Source organism: Podarcis erhardii (genome assembly GCF_964252035.2).
Source record: "Podarcis erhardii genome assembly, chromosome: 13".
Classification (NCBI taxonomy): domain Eukaryota; kingdom Metazoa; phylum Chordata; class Lepidosauria; order Squamata; family Lacertidae; genus Podarcis; species Podarcis erhardii.
In genome coordinates this window covers 15,541,912-15,560,284 of record NC_138502.1, presented here as the reverse complement: position 1 = coordinate 15,560,284, position 18,373 = coordinate 15,541,912, and the positions used below count along the sequence as shown (strand labels likewise).

Sequence of the window (18,373 nt, the reverse complement as noted above, 5' to 3'; positions counted from 1 at the left end):
CTCGCGCGCCGCCCCCGCCCCCCGCCCCTGTCAGAGCAGCAAAGCCAGAGAGGCTGCGCAGTGCGAGCCTCCAGATGTGGGTGGAGAGAAGCTGCCAGGAGGGACGCAAAAGGTAGGAAGAGAATCATTTCCTCCTTCCGAGGGCCACGTGGTCCCCCTTCTGCTCCAGAGTTTTCTGCTCCCTGGATCGGGGGGGGGGGGCGGGTCGGGGAGCGGACGGTGGGGGTTGGGGGGTTGGGATCACACCTGGACTAGGGCTGCCTGCTTGCCCTTGCAAATGCACGCATACACTCTCCTCCTTGCTGTCTTTGGAAGGCTGCTGAAAGATGACCCGACACGCGTTTGTACACTCCCTTTTCGTAGATCCAGCTTGGACTGTATACCTATAGATATATATGCTCATAGGTGCGCGCGAGAGCACACACACACACACACACACACACACACACACACAGATAAACATACATATATATATATATATATATATATATATATATACACACACACACACACACACACACAGTATGCACGCAGATACGCACACAGCAGAATGAGGTGGGATCATTTCCTGGCATGGTCCGTCGAGATTTCGCTGTACCTACTACGAAGAACTGTCGACGGAGCGTGCCCTTTTTTAAACTTGCACGTTGAGTCAAGGGCACCTGCTCCCTGCAGATCAAGAAATCGAAGCATCTTCGTTTGTTTGTTTTTAGCTTAGCTCACTGTCTCGGTGGTTGTACTAGTTTTTTGACTGTAGGAAGTTTCTGACATAACGGGACAGTGGAACGTGTGAGTCCCCACTCCTGTACCAAAGACTGAACAGTCCTCCTGCATGTGTGGGTCAGGCCCCGACTGCCTTAGAGAAAAAGGTGAGGCAGCAATGCCTTGACCCAGGGGGGGTGGGAGGTGGACCCATCACCAGGTTGGACACTGTGGGAACAGGATGCAGAACTAGACGGGACATTGGCCTGATCCAGCAAGGCCCTTCTTGTGTTCTTATCCGATTCCGGCTCCTCTCAGAACGGCTCCCCAACACTTTATACATTTTGTCAGATCTGACTTTTCTTTCTTTTCTGGAGAAGTGTTTCTCCATTTTCACTTCTTTTTTCATTTTCTTGTTCCCTACCACTATAGAATTTTGCATCTTTATAGGTTTATAGATAATCAGAATCAATCAATCAACAAACAGCCCTTCCACCTGGCTGCATTGAAAGCGAAAGATAAAATAGTTAGGCCCACTTCATCAGTCTTGAGTCTGTGACCAAGTGCAACTTGGTAGTAGCTATTATTTATTTTATTTCTTGCATTTATATCCAACCTTTTCCTCCAAATATCTGTACATGGTGGCATACATGGTTCTTCCCATCCTCAATCTCCACGACAACCCTGTGAGGTGGGTTAGGCTGAGAGGCACCGACTGGCTCAAGGTCACCCCACCCAGTGAGCTTCATGACTGAGTGAGAGGATTTGAACTCTGGCCTCCGAAGTCCTAGTCAGACACTCCAGCCACTACACCACACTGGACTAAGCACTTAAAAGCATAAAGCATTCTTCTCTATGGCTTCCATCTCATTTAAATGCTCTTATCAAGTGACGGTGCATGGACAGTGGTTGTGTCTGCACCAGAGGCCAAGATGGCTGACCACCATATATAATAACCAGCAAGTGTTGTTGGAAGGGCAAACAGGGTTATCAACTTGTATTTTACTTTCTCTGAGGGATCTTGTGTTATTATCAGTCATCACTGTATCTCCATGCCAGGGATTGTGGCTCCACCCCCCCTTCCTTATACACCTGGGGACTGGAATATTAGGCAGGGTGAGAATAAAAATGGAACAATCTGAGCAGTCCTGGGCTAAGACTGTTCCATTTTTCATGACAGGACAATGACTTCACTGCTTTACCACAGATTATTCTAACCGCAGGCCAAGTCAAGAGATTGAGAGGCCTTTCTCCTCAGCGTGAGAAACTGAAACCAAGAGAAAGCGGCGGCTGCATCAGTCCCTTGAGAAGCAAAGAGGCCAGACTTCAGCGCCCACTCCCAAAATGGCGGCTCCCCAAGGAGAAATGGCAGACCTGGCACTTCCATTGCCGGTTCGAGTCAAAATGGAGGCTCAGAGCCAAGCAGCGCGTGCTTCACCAGAAGGAAATAGTAAATTCCCCAGCGTAAGCCCCTGTGGCGCTGCCGAGGAGCTAGCGAGAGGAGCGTCTGTGCCCAGGGTGAAGCAGGAGCTGGCAGAGGAGCCGCCTCAGAGCTGGGATTGCCAATGGCAGCGGGTGTTGGAGGTGGTGCCCACTCCAGTGGCGGCCTCAGTGCGGGACAACCCACAGTTGCCTCCTCTGTCCCAGGGGGGCAACACCGAGGCCTACCTGGCCACCTTTGAGCGAGTGGCCGATGCTTCTCAGTGGCCTAGAGAGGAGTGGGTAACTCGACTTGTGCCCGTCCTCAGTGGCCAAGCCCAGCAGGCCTATTTTGGTTTGGATGCGAAAGACAAGGGCGACTATGGGAAGGTGAAGGTGGCCATTTTGAGGCTGGACAGCTACATGGCCACAGAGGCCCATCGCCAAGGCTTTCGGCACTTCTGTTACCAGGACGCCGAGGGGCCACGAGGAACGTGCCAGCAGCTCCAGGAGCTTTGCCACCGTTGGCTGAGGCCCGAGAGCCAGACCAAGGAGCAAATCTTGGACCTGCTGATCTTGGAGCAGTTCCTTGTCATCCTGCCACAGGAAATGCAAGACTGGATCAGGGAACGTGGGCCTGAGACCTGCGATCGGGCCGTGGCTCTGGCTGAGGAGTTTTTGCAGGAGCAGCAGGAGACTGAGAGATGGGCCCAACAGGTATGGGACATAATCAGCCCTGGTCTTTTCTGGGGGTGCCAAGAGGGTTTCATGAGTTTGCAAACAGGAAATTAAATTCTGTCTAGCAGAGAGGGTGTGGATATATCACTAGGGGTCTAATCAGCTTTTCATAGTGCAAGAGCAGTGTGAAAAATAGAGATGCGGGTACAAGTCATCTTGAAAACTGTCAGATTCCATCTTTCCCTGAATACAGTGGAACCTCAGTTGTCAAACATAATCCATTCTGGAAGACCATTCAACTTCCGAAACGTTTGACAACTGAGGCGCAATGGGCTGACAGCAAAATCTATTAGAAAAAAAGGAAAAACACCCCTCAAAAGCCGTTTGACTTCTGAGGCGCATTCGAAAACAAAAGCATTCACTTTTGGGTTGTCGGCATTCGAAAGCTGAAACATTAGACTTCCGAAGCGTTCAACAACCGTTTTTCCACTGTATATGTACTGGGGGGGGGGGAATACCCACAAACTATCGAGTAACAGATATTGAAAATTTTGCCTCTAAAAGCAGCGTAGATTGTGTGTGTTGGATGCACAGGAGACCAATTAAAAATCCACTGTAGCCCCATGTGGCCAACACAAAGTGGGCTGTGGTTTTGTCTGAAAGTGGGAAGGTTATTCCTCACCACAGAATTGCGGGCGGGGGGGGGGGGTGAGCTTGTCAACAAACTCTGTTCATATACTAGCTGTGGTGATTGCATCACACGCTGCCAGCCTCTTGAGGCACAGCAACGGCAGTTCTTTTCTGGTTTCATTCCCTACAAAGCTGTTGCTCCACTTTCCCTCGTCCAGTGTTTCTGCTCTGATAATCTGTATGCACCCTGGCTGCTAGCACTTATTTATTCATATCCTTCAGATGGTATTATATTATTGTTATTGTTATTATATGCCTTTCTCCAAGAACCGTACATTGTGGTCACTGTCAACATTTGTATGGGGAATCTCGTCACTTGGCTATGATGAGTCTTGACCACGCTTTCATTTTTCTTCTGGCGAAACATTTCATTTCAAACTCATGCGATTGAAACATCTTTGTGCACCCATAATGGTTAGAAACCTGACTTGTTGACTATAGGAACTGAGCTTCTATGGGTGCCACTCGGCATCGGTTTCTGCACAATCTAAATTCTTTTTTAATTTATTTATTAACATTCTTATATTTCATTGGTAAACATTGTCATATTACATTACAGGACTTACTATAATTTCCAACATGTATACAAAAATTATATACAGATTTTATATACCTAAAAAGAAAATGAAACAAACAAACAAACAAAAGAAAGAAAGAAAGAACAAAGAAAAAAAAACAATTTCCCCCCAAAAATCATATACATACCAACACACTAGATTTCCTGTCTTTCCCGTTGTATATTCCTTTTTTACAAATGAATGTACTCTTATTATTATATATTTCTTTACATATTATCTAATACATTCCTATGTCAATATGTGCTCTTAGTCTTATTTTTCAACTCAGTCTCACTCCAACGTCAATCAAATGCCAGCATAGATAGTGAACCTTTACTGTATTTTTCAACATATGTTTTATATCTATCCCACTTTTCCATAATTTTTTGTTTTGAATTGCCTCTCAGGGTATTTGTTAACTGTGCCATTTCAGCAAATTCTTGTAGCTTGTAATGCCAGTCCGTTATTGTCGGGGCTTCTTCTTCTGCGCAACCTAAATTCAACCGTTTCCCGTTCTGTTCCTTTCAGATAACGGTGCCGATTGAGATGGTTATTGTAAACTCCCCCATTGTAGACCTGTCGGACTCGACACAGAGGCATCTTCGCAGGGAAACCAAACCAGCTGACGAGGATAACAGCATGCAAGGTAATCACAACAGGGAAGTGCCTTGGAAGGATGGCTTTTCCATTTTTGTAGGGTTAGGTTTCTGCGATACAGCACCCTTTAACAAACTGCAGTTCCCAGGAGCTCTGCTTGCCCTCCTTTCTTTTTGTTACCAGAGATGCCCAGGACTGAGCCCAAGATCGCCAGCATGCAGAACATGACATGTTGGCGCCTCCACCCCAAACGCCCTTCTCTCTTTTTTCCCAACAGAAAGCTACTTTGCAAGCAGAGCTGTGGCCAAGGAGCTTCACCAGCCTGCAGTGGAGGAGCCGGGAAAGAGAGCTCCTGGAGGATTCGGGGAGGCTGTTTTCCCCAGAGGAGACCCTAGAAGGCCGCACGGGAGTGAGCGCGGTGTGGGGATGCAGCAGAAGGGGGGCTGCCTCTCGGTCCGGGTCATCAAGGACAGGGGGCTCAGAGGAGTCCTCGCCGACCCGGAAGCAAAGCGCCACCTGTGCAAGGAGTGCGGGAAAAGGTTCCGCAAGAGGTGGGACCTTATTCGGCACGAGAGGATCCACACGGGCGAGAAGCCCTACCAGTGCCCGGAATGCGGGAACAGCTTCAACAGGAACACCACCCTCACAAAGCACCTCCTCGTCCACTCGGGGGAGAAGCCCCACCAGTGCGCTTACTGCGGGAAGAGATTCACACGGAGGTCGCACGTCGTGAACCACCAGAGGCGCCATTCGTGGTAGGAGCTGCCTTCCATTCCTCTCCTCTGCCGACTCTGACTTGCCCATTAACCCGCATCTTGTGGGGGTGGGGTGTGTGCCAGTAGAAAGGAAGCATTTGTTGTTGTTTTTATACCACCCTTTATCTGTAGATCACAGGGCAGTTCACAACATAAAAGTACAATATAAAAAACACAAAATACAACAGCCCAATAATCCCCCCCACCCACAATGCCAAAGGCATTGATGTCAGTCAGCCAAAGACCTGGTGGAAGAGGAATGTTTTTGCCTGGCACCTAAAGGTGTACACTGGTACTTCGGATTACAGATGCTTCACGTTACAGACTCCGCTAACCCAGAAATAGTACCTTGGGTTAAGAACTTTGCTTCAGGATGAGAACAGAAATCGTGCAGCGGTGGTGCGGCGGCAGTGGGAGGCCCCATTAGCTAAAGTGGTGCTTCAGGTTAAGAACAGTTTCAGGTTAAGAACAGACCTCCAGAACGAATTAAGTTCTTAACCCGAGGTACCACTGTATAATGAAGCCACCAGCCGAACCTCCCTGGTGAGAGCATTGCACAAACAAGGAGCCGCTGCAGAAAAGGCCCATTCTCATGTTGGCCCCCTCCAGACTTTTATGGAGGAGACACATGAAAAAGGGCCTCAGAGGATGATTTCAGGGTCCTAGTAGGATCATATGGAGAGAGGCAGCCCTTGAGGCATTGCGGTCCTGAGCCGCATGAAGAGGGTGGACTGAGAAACCTGTTTTGACTGTTGGTTGTTAGGAGACCCCTGTTCTCCTTGCAAAGCTGCAATTCCCAGAGTGGCGTAATAGTCGCTTCCTCTTCCCAGGGAGTGTTGGGAATTGTAGCCCTGTGGGTAGGCCTCATCTAACAACTCTCAGAAAACCCTTGTAAAAACTACAGTTCCCAGGTTTCTTTTGAGCAAGCCATGTTACTTTATTGGCATGATACTGCTATCAATTGATAGTGCAGATGTGTGTATGTGCTTGTTTACATGTGGGTGAACATTCAAGCAAGCCACCCCTCCCTTTGTATTCTGAAGTGGTACAACCCGGGAGCATCGGTTCCACACTTTCTGCGTTCAAACTCAGCCTGAATTAGGGATAGCTCAGTCAGTAGAGCATGAGGCTCTTAATCTCAGGGTTGTGGGTTCGGGTCCCACGTTGGGCACAAGATTCCTGCATTGCAGGTTTGACCCTTGTGGTCCCTTCCAATTCTATGATTCGATGTATTTATCCCACCTTTCCTCCAAGGAGCTCAATGGGAGGTACATAGCCCTCCCCATCTCTATTTTTTCCTCACAACAACCCTGCGAGGTAGGTTAGGCCCTAAACAGCCTCGGTCCAGTATACCTTAAGGAGCGTCTCCACCCCCATCGTTCTGCCCGGACACTGAGGTCCAGTCCAGAGGGCTTTCTGGCGGTTCCCTCCCTGTGAGAAGTGAGGTTACAGGGAACCAGGCAGAGGGCCTTCTCGGTAGTGGCACCCACCCTATGGGACACCCTCCCACCAGATGTCAAAGAGAAAAACTACCAGACTTTTAGAAGACATCTGAAGGCAGCCCTGTTTAGGGAAGCTTTTAATGTTTAACAGACCACTGTATTTTAATACTTTGTTGGAAGCCGCCCAGAATGGCTGGGGAGACTCAGCCAGATGGGTGGGGTATAAATAAATTGTTGTTGTTGTTATATGGGCTGAGTAAGTGACTGGCCCAAGGTCACCCAAGGAGCTTCATGGCTGAGTGGGGATTTGAACCCTGGTCTTTCAGGTCCTAGTCTGACACCAACCGCCGCACTGCGTCGGCTGTCATTATGGACCAAATTTTGACAAGAAAACAAGGGCTGAATTTCTGGTTTCTTACGATAACACACCTTCTCTGCTTTTTGTTGCAGCCAAGGAAGGTCTTGACGAAGTTCCTGCTGTCTCCTGTTGGTGCGACAGATTTGAGCAGAGAGCAAAGGAATTTACTCCTGTATCCAGAGGCAAAGAGGCTGCAGCCGGGTGTTTGCGCTGGGAGGCTCAGAAGGCTGGCTATGCTGTTGGCAGAGGGGTGGCTTCTAGAGCTTTCGTTGCTTGTGTGCATCTCAAATCTATGATCAAAGGATGTCTGAGGGCAAGCAGCTTCCAGGGGTTGGGGAGGGGTGGGGGAGAAGGGTCTGTACTATCCGTTCTGTCATTTGGCGAAGTGGTGAAACTGGGGGAGCATCTTAAGAGAAAGGAAAACTATCCATTGTCATTCGGATCCAGAAAGGCAGCCCTGGGTCAGGTTTCATCTATTTATTTAACGTTATCATGGGATCACTTGCTGGAGCTGGAATATGTATCAGGACATGGGCAGGTGCCGCTGGGAGGACTGAGGATTTTGAGCGTCTCACTCAACGTTTTTGCATCCAAGCAAGCTTTGCCAAGTCAGAAGTACACTTTCAGCACTTTGCTGTACCCATGCCTGAAACTGACCGTTCGCATCATGGCAACAGCCCGAAGCTGGAAGGCACAGAAGGGAAGAGTGCTCTTGTAGGTTTCCCACGTGCATCTGGGTAGCCACTGTGAGACCAGGATGCTAGGTGAGAGACTGGCCATCGGCCTGATTTAGTAGGCACTTGTTTTGTTCTTAAGCATTTAAAAGGCAAAATATGCTCCAGGAGCAGAGGAGCGTGCTGGACTCGCAAAAGTGATGCCTGCGAGGGAGCCCGGGGGGAAATAGGGTACAGCCTAACTCGCGTATAAAGTCCGGGCCTTGAGCTGGAAATAGGATTGCCAACTGAACAAGAAAAGCACTGGCCAAATGTGCTCTTGTGCCTTTATTCGTGGCATAAAATCAACCAGTTTCTCAGCATGGGGATAACACTACCAGTTGTGAATATCTACACATCATGCTGCTGTTAAAGGTTTACAAGTGCAGCGGCTGGTTGGAAATTTGGCAGCCCAGGTTGGAAAGGGAGGGCTGGATGAGGAAATAGGAAACGTCCCAGCCTCCCATTCTGGGCAATGGCTCTTGTTGCTGAACGCTTTACAGGGTCCTGCTGCGATTCCTTGGCACGGCTTACTACTTATGCAGGATAGTGACTGTGCCCCGTACAGGTTGAGTAATGCACGGTGTAACTGACTTGGCTGTCGGTGGTGTATTTTAACTTTTAACTCTCTAGAAATGGAAAATCAACAGCGCTTCTGTTTATTTAATAATTTATTCTCCAGTTTCCCAAAATGTGGTACAAAAACCACTTACAAAAAAAAAATTCAAACATTAAAAAACCAAGACGTCGGTTCTAATAAAACCTGGCAACAGTTGCTGTTGTTCCCTAAGCAGGATGCCTCTTGCTATTCAAGGCTCTCATAGTCCTGTTCTATCTATGGTTGTGATTCCTAAAAGAACAGATCAGAAGCACACGGATTATTATTTTTTAACATGTTGTTTATGGCAGGGGAGAAACTGAGTTTTCCTAAGTGCAATCTTGGATCTTTTGTTTAAAAAAAGCACAAAATAGACGCAAGCTTAAGCATTTGCAGATCTGTTCACATGGTCATTATGGGTAATTAAGGGTTTTTAAGTTTGTTGGGCTCATTTGTATATGCTCTTGGTTCCCCATACGGGCTTTATTTTAGCCTCTTTAAGATCTAGAACTCTGATTATGCTGGGAGAAGATCACATTTTAATGGAGGACCTACTTGTTCTGAAAACACAAAGCTCATGACTTAATGAGGATATGCAAACGCGTAGATGTCCAGACCAAAGCCACAGCTCTCCTCCCTGGTCATGCCAACTGCTGGGGCTAAGCCCTGGTTTGGCTTAGCATTAACATGTGAACTGGGCCTCTATAAAGCAGCTTTCAAGAATTAGTAAAGTACCCTCGACATACTTTAACAGTGAGAAGTCTCTGGCTGAACTTTCATTTCATTCACTTAGTGGCTTTAGGTGTGCCACCATTCACTGAGTTCTCTTCTTTGCACTATAGGGATAATACTAGCCTAAGGGGAGGAATTGTAAGTGCTTTAAACAGAGGGAAAAACTCATGCAAATATGAAGTACAACTATTGCCTTAAGAACCTACTGTATTTTATGAATGGTCAAGGAACATGCCATTTCCTTGTTCTGTATGAGCAGCCAGTGCAATAGGCACGACATAAAATTGTCCTAATTTTGGCCACATTCCAGGGCAGTAGTTGTGAGCCTGTTGTTGGACTCCATTGGCCATCAGTCCCAGCCAGCATGGCCAAAGGACAGAGATGGTGGGAGCTGTATTCCAGCAACACGTGAAAGGCCACAGGTTCCCCTCCACTACTCTTCTTCTGGTACTTTTTCTTGCTCTTCTGGCCCCAATTTGCTCTGCTCTGCCCTTTCAATGTTTTGAATGCCAGTGGCAGAATTCCCACCATTGTCCCAATGCACCAGAGCACCCACCCTCCGTGGTTCCCAGCCAGAAAATCCTGGAGGACGGGAGCTTTCCATTCATCTTGCAAGTCTTGATTTCTCCCACCCCTGCTTTTCTTATTTCATAGACATCCTGCTGAATCCTTCAGTCCTTTTATTTAATCATTTCACTTAAGAGAATTAATTATTTCACTTGTCAGTTGCATGATTCTGGGGCTGGAAGCTTAAAAGAGCCCAGATCCAGCCGGGGAAGAAGCAAACACAGAAGCTGATTCAGGGCAGAGGAAGAGGGCATGCCGGGATTTTCAGAAGGGTCACACAAGTGTTGGAATTCCTGGGCACTCTTCCGCTGCCCTAAAAGACGAAAGGTCAGCCATGGACAGCTTTTGCAAAAGCACAGGACTCCTCCTTCACAGCTGCAGCTCATTAGTCCAATGCTCCTGCAGCGTAAAAGGAAGGAAATGGATTAATGTGCAAGGAACAACATAGTGGAGTGGAACAGGTAGGGCTCATGCCAGAGGTAATGGGGCCAAATAAAGGAGGGAGAATTTAAGTAGCATAGGCAGGAGATTAACTTGATTGGAAGGAAAGGGAGCTGGTTGGAGGAGAAAGGCTTATCCGGGACAGGGATGGGCTTAAATTATGTCAAGGGTTTACATCTATTTTAGGGTTTCCATACAGCCGGGATTTCCCGGGCATAACCGGAATACTGCAGTCGGAAGCAGGGTCTGGGGAGAAATCGCTAAAATGCCTGGTAAAATCTGGACATATGGCAACCCACATCAGCAGTGTCGTTCTTGGCGATTTCCCTTAAAAATAGCGGACATTGAATAGCGTCCAGGTTTTTAACTGCTTGAAATATGGCAACCCTAATCTATCTGCTTGAACACAATATAGTTTCCAGCACAAACTAGTCAAAAATAGAAATAGTGTCTAGAGGCCTTTACCTGGGAGGAGGTGGGATCAGCTTCTAGGTTGCCGTAACAGCCTTTATGGTGACGAACCAGGTCTCCCCAGAGCACAAGATTCTTGCAGCTGGGGGAAAGGGGGAGAAAGCAGCAGGATTTTCTCAGTGTGGTAGCTGGAGCAGGATAGGGCAGGCTCAGGGCCAGCATTTCAAATTCTGTCAACCTGCTCCAACCTCTTTTAATTCTGCCAGTGCACGGGAGAAGTTGCTTACCCCGGGCACTGCCCTTCGACTGGCAGGAAGTGAAGCGGCTCTTTCTCTAGGAAAGCCCGAGACAAACAAGTCATATGAGCAGCCATGGTGCAGCCAGGGTGGAAGCAGTGCAAAGGGATGTCATTGTCACCATCCTGCAGGGGGAAAAGAAATCCAAAACACAGTCCTCAACTCCTTCTAGCTTAATCCCTACTTCAATAACAGACACAGGAGGAAACAGCACCAATTCCTCTCTCATAAAGGCGTACAGCAATGGCTGTGTTTCCCCCTACTGTCGGAGGCAGGGTGCCTCTGGGTATCACCTGCAGGGAATCACCAGGGAGGAGAGTAGTGCTGCTGCACTCAGGCCCTAGTAGGGCTTTTGCATTCTCCGACAGCCAGTGTGTCCTGACTTCAAACTTCCTATTCCCCCAAATTCAAATCTCCCCCAGATTATTTCAAAAGTCTGGCAACGGACACTCATTCCATAGATCTCACCTCTCAAACCATCCAGGAATGCCAGCTTCCAGCCCTCCTTCCCTGCCCCACTCACTCCAATCCATTCTCCTGCTAAAGGAAAGGCGGTGAACCTTTTCAGCCCTGATCTTTCTCTGTCCCCCTACCCCTGCAGCACAACATTGACAGGTGTCAGGAGCTGGAGCCAGCAATAGAACATCTGGTGTCAATGAAGTTAACTCTTTATTCAAACCCCCCCCCCAAAAAAAAAAACAATGCAGGCCTAGTGATCACAGCAACTCTTCCCAGTAGGTCTTGCCTCAAGGAGGCAAATGTGAGGATTGAAGGTCCCTGCCTCCTCACCGCTCTCTAAGGCTTCTACTGCAGGTCCTTCCTCAGGAACCTGAGGCTCCTTGGTCTTGTCTCTCTTTGCTCCACCCTCTTCATTCCTCTCCATGTTCTGGGAGACCAGAAGAAAGGGGGAGACTCCCTGGCTTCTTCAGCAGCTTCCCCCCACTCTCCTCTGCTTCTGCGTCCGGACTGCTCTCTGCCACAGCTTCGTGCTCACCAAGCCTTGTTCCCTCTTCAGCTTCCGACACCTCCCAGTCTGCTCCCTCTTCTCCCTCTGACCACTCACAGTCATCGCACCACCACTCCCTGGGCTCTGAGCCTTCTTCCCTTCCCCAGATAATGCCACTCCTCTGCATCCAGCCAGTCCATGAAGACAGGTGGGTAGGTACCAAATATCCTAGACCCAGCATTACCTGGAATTTTTTCAGACAGATGCTGCAGCGTTTTGGAGTAGCCACATTCACCTCTGAAGCTTTCACCTCCTTGGTCTTGACAGCTCGGACCTGCCCAAAAGCCACCGGCATGTGTAGCGGAGGTTCCAGGCCTGCAGGGAAGTCCCTGCAATATTCTTGCTTGAGCCAGCGAATGGTGAGAGGCAGACGGCACCAAGGAGCAGTTTGGAGCATGTGGGCTAAGACACGCAGGTGGAAGTCAAACTGGCGCTCCCGCGAAGTGCGGCGGGTCACGTGAGTGAGGCGGCGGGAGGAGTGCGGATGCTGCCAAGCCCACTCAAACTGCATGGGAGAGGAAATCAAAGGAGATTGCTTAGGTTTGTGGAGGGCTAGCAGTTGTGGGGAAAGGAACCCCACTGCTAAAAAGGAAAAGGGAGGTGAGTGGAAATTGAGAAGGGCCTTACCCGCAGAGCAGCCACATCAGAAGGGAAACCGTGGATGATCAGCACCATGTCCCTGCAAGGAGAAAGGAAGGAAAATTCGATTTCCCAGCATGCACAGCCTAGAAAGTCTAGTTCGCAGCATGCAATGAAGTCTCCTCAGAATGGTTGGCCTAGAAAATGGACATACTTAGATGGAAGACATAGACAGAAAAGGAAAATTTGAATGTCATAGCTCAGTAGTAGAATACGTGCTTTGCAGGCAGAAAATCCCAAGTTCAATCTCTGATATGTTGAGTTAAGGCTGGCCTGGGAAAGCCCCCCTCCGTCCACCAAGTATAAAACCCTGGAGAGGTGCGTCCAGTCAGTGGTCGACAACTACTGAGCCGAATAGGCCAAAGGTCTGACTTGGAATAACCATAGCTGTCAACTTTTCCCTGTTTTTTAAGGGACACTCCCTTATTCCGAATAGGATTCATCGCAAGAAAAGGGAAAAGTTGACAGCTATGGGAATAACACGGCTTCCTTGGCCGCTATGCATTACCAAGGACCACGGCCGCTCGTCTTCCAAGCCCCACCGCGTCGCTTCCCGCCGTTGTGCTGATTGATGCGTCGCTCGGGATTGACAGTGAAGCCAACGTAGACTCGGCCATGGTATCGAGGGTTAGTGCAGTACAGAAGGTAGACCCCAAAGAAGTTGCAGACTTCCACCACCATGGCAACCGCCAAGGGCTCAGGCACGTCCAAGGAGACCTACAAGGAAGGAGAAAGCAAGCGTTAGGCGAAGAGTCCCGCTCTCTTCTAGCAGTACCTGTTGTTCCTCTCTCACCTCTGCTCCTCCTTTGTTCCGACACCTTCCCGTTTTCCACGCCGCTCAGTATAGGGCTGCTGCCTCTTCTCCTGGCAGGGCTCCTTTTCAAGATATACGTGCAGGGCAGAAATCCAGCATCACGGCCTCTCCATGGAGGGGAGACTTGGACATGCTGGGCTGCTGCTTGTCAACACAGTTCTTGGAGGAAAAGCGGCTCAACGAGGGTTCTTTATTGCCAGAGAGGAGAGAGCTGCACCTATTGAACCTCTGCCTGCCATGCAGCACTACCGAAATATAGCTCTTGCTTTAGCATTTCCCATCATGCCCTGCGCCTTTCAAACAGAGGCCCCTCCCTTTCCCATCATGCTCCGCCTGAGCCTATCCGCAGTTTCCCATCATGCCCCGCACCCCACTTTTCTGTCCCCATCTCGGTCCGCTTGCTACCCGTCAACCTTCCACCTTAGGTCCGGCTAACCGTTTCTTTTGAGTTCGGCCTCGTTTGCATTCTATTGGCTGCGGCGAAGGCATGCCCCGCCCACGTGGGCAACCTCCCGCGAGAGGAGCGGGTGACGTCACGGGGTGCGCAGGGAGCATAGACTTATTAAGAAAATCTTTTAAGAGGTCTAATCGGAACTAGTGTCGAAGAGTAGCCGAGAACATTTTTTTAAAAGTCCATAATTCTACCTAAAGGGGCTTTTTCGTAACGTACTTTTCTTCATTTTCATCTTTAAACTGTTTAACAGGGTTGCACTAAGATATATCTTTGTTTACATTTGAGAATATGGCTTGCAAGAATTAACAAAAAAAACACTCAGATAAACGTTTCTGAACATTTTAACGAAGCGGTGTCAAACATGGAGGCGATTTTATGTGTCTCTAGTTGATTCCTCTGCACATCTACACAGAAATAAGCCCCAGTTAGTTCAATGCGTCTGAGTCACAGGCATAGGATTGCAGCCTAAGCCTGCGAAAGACTCAGGGCGATGTCACTCTATTCCTTACTTCTTCTCTATGGTAAAGTAATAATAATGATAATGATAATGATAATATCGATATATGCTTTAGAAGAGAAAGTTAATTCAATTTCCCCCCAAAAGACTGCGGCGGTGGGGCAGCTCTATTATATTCTTTCTCTACGGTAAGATAAATTACGCGGAAGTGATGCAGGCACGCAGGACTTTAGGTCGATGTGATTGGTTAGAGGAGACCAGGGGCGGATGTGACGTATGGCATAGGCGGAAGTGGGGCGTTTGGGGGTTCTCTTTCATCTCGGGCGCTTCCCTGGGCAGGATGGAGGCGTCTGGCGCTCTCAGCGTGGAGGCCTTGCGGGAGCGGCTGCTCCAGGGGCTCGAGGCCGAGCATGTGGTAAGCGGGGCAGCCCCCCAGGGACCTTTGACCCGCCCCTCTTTCTCTGAAAAAGAAGCCGCCGCTGCCTTTGTTGGAAGAGCCATTCTGTCTTCTTTCCCTGCGTGGCTCCTGGACGCTCTTTATTCTCTCACAGCGCCAGCCTGGTCCGGGTTTGCTCGGAAGGAAGGGCTGCTGTGTTTAGTGAGCTTACTCACTATACAGAAATATAGCCTCACACTAGTTAGGCGTCAGCTGCAAATCTTGGCAATTAAAATATTGGGATCTCAACTGAGGAGTGCAAGGAAAGAGATAAGTAATGCATCCGATACATATTAAATTTTGTCTAAAATGTGATCAAACCAAAATGACTATCACCTATATTCTAGGACCCGTGGGACACCTTTTAGCATTGTCATAAGCGTGTCTGCTATTCCTAAGTGTTTTCCTCTGAGCTTGCTGGGGTTTGCTTTCTATAAGTGTACCTAGGATTGCAGCCTTGACCAACTTTGGGTGGTTCTGTAGTAAGATTAAGAGAAGTGGGTGTACCCTTCTTAGTAGGGAGTGGACTGTCACTGTTGTACGCCTTGGTACGCATTATGCACACACCTTGGTACTTGGCTTGGCTTGCTTTGTATTTTCACGACACGCAGGTACCTTACCCTGAAATGAATTTGCAAGGGGAGGGGTGGCATGCGTTGACTCCTCTTCTAAACTCTGTATAATCAACCTTTTCCTCATCCCATTACACAAGGAGGTGGAAGACACAACCCCTGGACGCTGTGCCACAAGCTTCAAAGTCCTGGTAGTTTCCCCACAATTCCGAGGAAAAGCCCTGTTGCAGCGGCATCGGTAAGTAGGGAGAGGATGAGTTAGCATAGCTAGGGGGACTCTCTTCTCCTCTCACTGATTGGCAGTGTCTCTTTAAAGACTCAGATTCTTGAGTCAAAAGACTCCCAAATAAAGTATTCTTTGTATCTCTCACCCGCTCTTGTCAGTGCTACAGCTTCATGTGCTGTTCCTTACCAAGCAACTTCTCCCTTCCATGATTGTTTCATTCTTGCATTTACGTACATTTCTATCCCACCATTGCTACAGGGACCTCAAGGTGGATCACATGCCCCCTGCCTGATTTTACCTTCACAACAACCATGTGAAGGAGGGTTAGGCTGAGAGTGACTGGCCCAAGGTCATTCCATGAGCTTCATGGCACAGCAGATGTTTGAATCTGGGTCTTATCCTAGTCCAGTGATGGCCAAACTTGGCCCTCCAGCTGTTTTTGACTACAACTCCCATCATCCCTAGCTAACAGAACTAGTGGTCAGGGGTGATGGGAATTGTAGTCCCAAAACAACTGGAGGGCTAAGTTTGGCCATCACTGTCCTAGTCCAACACTCTTAGCTCTTACACTGGGCTCATTACACCCCTGCCTACATCACTTAACACACTGCACTTTTAACAAAATTCCATTGCGTTCACAATGAATTATGTATATCTCAAAAACACACTCACTGACATTTTCTGTATCCTTGGAATTTATTAAATTGATGTTCTGATTTTTCATTAATGTGATCAAAGTGGCTAAATCAAAGCTGCCTAAGGTTTAATTACATTAAACCAAATATCACTTTATAAATATGCAAGACTCAGGAAATGTTTTACAAACTTTGTCCATAAAAACATGGTCAGTGGTTATTTTCTGGAAAACTTGGAATCAATAAAATGCCTTAAATAGAGGGGAGATAGCCATTTGACTTGTATTTAATAAACAAAACTAAATATGCATGTCATGTTAGGCTTACATGTGGTATAATTGTCTCTTCCAAAAGCACTTAAATGATTGTGTGTATTATTGATTCCCCCCCCCCAGTGTTGCTTGAATGTTTTATTCAAACAGACTGAAAGCTTTACTTGGAAATTTTATTTATTGGAGTACTTGTAAATGTTCAGACATAACAATTCAATAGCATAGACTTCCCTTACATTTTTCAAATTTTAGGGGTGGGGGAAATGAAGGCACTGAAAACTAACATACTAACAGCCCAAAGCGCTGCATATTAGATGCAGATGTTTCATTGTATAGTGGTATGAAAAAGTTAATTACGACTTTGAAGCCAACCAATTTGACTGGTATTGTACGGATTCCCCACGTTACTAATCACATCTGCAGCCATTCATTTTTGGAAATGTCAAAAATTTTCAGAGAAGAATGGTGAAACAGTTTCCACACCACACCATTGACTTCTTGAATTAATTGGTTTGATTGTGTGTGTTAGAAGTTGTTGCTGGTAGCTAAAAATGGCCAGAGGGGTACTTAAAAAACTTACATTACTGACTAAGATGCAGTCTAGAAACAAGAATGCCCTTGGATTTTTGCCCATTTCCATCTCCTCTCCCCACCTTCCCTAGGCTGGTCAATGAAGTCTTAGTGGAGGAGTTGAAGCACATTCATGCCTTTGAGCAGAGAACGCTAACGCCAGAGCAGTGGGCGAAAGAACAAGAAGCTAAGTGAGAGAGGAGCTCCTCTGCCCTGGAAAAGAAGGCGGCGGCAGCCCAGAGACCAAAACAAGCCCCCAAGGGAATGGGAGAGGCAGCTGTGGAGCAAACATATGCAGGCGTGGGACCCACCCAGATCTCTCCAGTGGGAAGACTAGGAGGAACTTGAAAGAGCATGTAGCGGAAAATAAAATGTAAAACCAGTTTCCTTGTGTGTTATATTAATCATTCCTACCTGTTGGACTCTGCTCTGAGCATCTCTGAAGCCAAAATTCTCTAAACAAGGATAGGGAACATGTGACCCTCCAGGTGTTGCTGGATTACAAATCCCATCATCCCTGGCCATTGGACATTCTGGCAGGAGCTGATGGGAGTTGGGGTTCAGCAACATGGAGGCTCATAGGTTTTCCACTCCGTCTTTGACAATACCTTCCTATCCTGCGTGTTTCAGATTTTTTTTGGGGGGGGGCAAAGGGAATGGAGCACTAAGTAATTCCCCCCCCCCCTTACCTATAGGTGAAAAGGTTCCAGCTACATTTTTTAGTATGTGTGCAAAGTAACACTTTGTTTTTGTTGGCAGGAGATCATTGCTTGATCTCTTCTCATTCTCTCCCACCCACCTGCCATTGATTGTTAAAATAATGATGGCCCTTAAAGAAGTGGTAAATGAGGTGGGATTGTTCTTGCAAATATAGAGTAAGATTTTAAAGTCCCAGGAGATAGAAGGGACCTCAAGGGTCATCTAGCCCAACCCCCTGCAATGCAGGAATCTTTTGCTCAACATGGGGCTCGAACTCACAACCCTGAGATTAAGAGTCTCATGCTCTACTGACTGAGCTAGGGAGACAGAGAGAGGAGGGCAGCTGGGTGTAAAACAGTGGTTCCCAAACTTTCCCGACCACTTGAAAATTGCTGAGGCTCTTGGTGGACCACTTAACGAAATCTCCACCTGTTGTAGCAATTGTAATGTGTTGTGCTAGGTACTGCAGTTTGGGAACCCCTCTTATGCTGCCCTCTAGTGGTTAAACAACAACTGTAGAATTACGGCTTGGTGTGACTGGCTACTGTACGTACTCCTATAACAAAAAATGGGAATAGTAGGGTTTTGGTTGTGTTTGCTGTCCTCTGGGTGCTTAAAAGATGAGCTTGTATTATCT

At 47.8% G+C, this 18,373-nt stretch overlaps 3 protein-coding genes across 7 annotated transcripts; 2 read left to right on the top strand and 1 right to left on the bottom strand.

Annotated features, from left to right (window-relative positions):
- The first annotated feature begins 24 nt into the window (after nucleotides 1-24).
- LOC309327412 (zinc finger and SCAN domain-containing protein 12-like) lies at nucleotides 25-7,731 on the top strand. 4 transcript variants are annotated; one of them, XM_081836668.1, is made up of 5 exons: nucleotides 25-112; nucleotides 1,926-2,838; nucleotides 4,575-4,692; nucleotides 4,921-5,398; nucleotides 7,291-7,731. In XM_081836668.1, exons 2-5 carry the CDS (start codon nucleotides 2,047-2,049, stop codon nucleotides 7,304-7,306), a joined length of 1,404 nt encoding a protein of 467 aa, XP_081692794.1. In that variant the 5' UTR covers nucleotides 25-112; nucleotides 1,926-2,046; the 3' UTR covers nucleotides 7,307-7,731. The 4 variants fall into 4 exon arrangements, with proteins under 4 accessions (XP_081692794.1, XP_081692796.1, XP_081692793.1 ...); XM_081836670.1 differs by having other exon boundaries at nucleotides 35-112; nucleotides 1,910-2,838; XM_081836667.1 differs by having other exon boundaries at nucleotides 35-112; nucleotides 1,883-2,838.
- Nucleotides 7,732-10,033: 2,302 nt separating this feature from the next.
- SLX1A (SLX1 homolog A, structure-specific endonuclease subunit) lies at nucleotides 10,034-13,915 on the bottom strand. Of its 2 annotated transcripts, XM_081836675.1 has the most exons (7): nucleotides 13,395-13,915; nucleotides 13,110-13,318; nucleotides 12,590-12,641; nucleotides 12,147-12,467; nucleotides 10,948-11,081; nucleotides 10,715-10,802; nucleotides 10,034-10,207 (listed from the first exon to the last, which is right to left on the bottom strand). In XM_081836675.1, the coding sequence occupies exons 2-7, from the start codon at nucleotides 13,280-13,282 to the stop codon at nucleotides 10,178-10,180; spliced, it is 798 nt and encodes a 265-aa protein (XP_081692801.1). In that variant the 5' UTR covers nucleotides 13,283-13,318; nucleotides 13,395-13,915; the 3' UTR covers nucleotides 10,034-10,177. The 2 variants fall into 2 exon arrangements, with proteins under 2 accessions (XP_081692801.1, XP_081692800.1); XM_081836674.1 differs by having other exon boundaries at nucleotides 13,110-13,915.
- A 670-nt stretch (nucleotides 13,916-14,585) lies between these two features.
- BOLA2B (bolA family member 2B) lies at nucleotides 14,586-17,420 on the top strand. The gene is made up of 3 exons (XM_081837318.1): nucleotides 14,586-14,741; nucleotides 15,475-15,572; nucleotides 17,130-17,420. Exons 1-3 carry the CDS (start codon nucleotides 14,667-14,669, stop codon nucleotides 17,230-17,232), a joined length of 276 nt encoding a protein of 91 aa, XP_081693444.1. The 5' UTR covers nucleotides 14,586-14,666; the 3' UTR covers nucleotides 17,233-17,420.
- Nucleotides 17,421-18,373: the final 953 nt, after the last annotated feature.

Bases quoted from the DNA above. Each gene is read 5' to 3' on its own strand.
- LOC309327412 (XM_081836668.1), top strand. From the start codon at position 2,047: ATGGCGGCTCCCCAAGGAGAAATGGCAGACCTGGCACTTCCATTGCCG. The intron at 2,839-4,574 runs GTATGGGACATA...TGTTCCTTTCAG, and splicing joins CTGAGAGATGGGCCCAACAG to ATAACGGTGCCGATTGAGAT. The intron at 4,693-4,920 runs GTAATCACAACA...TTTTCCCAACAG, and splicing joins CGAGGATAACAGCATGCAAG to AAAGCTACTTTGCAAGCAGA.
- SLX1A (XM_081836674.1), bottom strand. From the start codon at position 13,282: ATGGTGGTGGAAGTCTGCAACTTCTTTGGGGTCTACCTTCTGTACTGC. The intron at 12,642-13,109 runs GTAATGCATAGC...TTCTCCTTGCAG, and splicing joins ACGAGCGGCCGTGGTCCTTG to GGACATGGTGCTGATCATCC. The intron at 12,468-12,589 runs GTAAGGCCCTTC...TCTCCCATGCAG, and splicing joins CTGATGTGGCTGCTCTGCGG to TTTGAGTGGGCTTGGCAGCA.
- BOLA2B (XM_081837318.1), top strand. From the start codon at position 14,667: ATGGAGGCGTCTGGCGCTCTCAGCGTGGAGGCCTTGCGGGAGCGGCTG. The intron at 14,742-15,474 runs GTAAGCGGGGCA...CCATTACACAAG, and splicing joins GGCTCGAGGCCGAGCATGTG to GAGGTGGAAGACACAACCCC. The intron at 15,573-17,129 runs GTAAGTAGGGAG...CACCTTCCCTAG, and splicing joins GCCCTGTTGCAGCGGCATCG to GCTGGTCAATGAAGTCTTAG.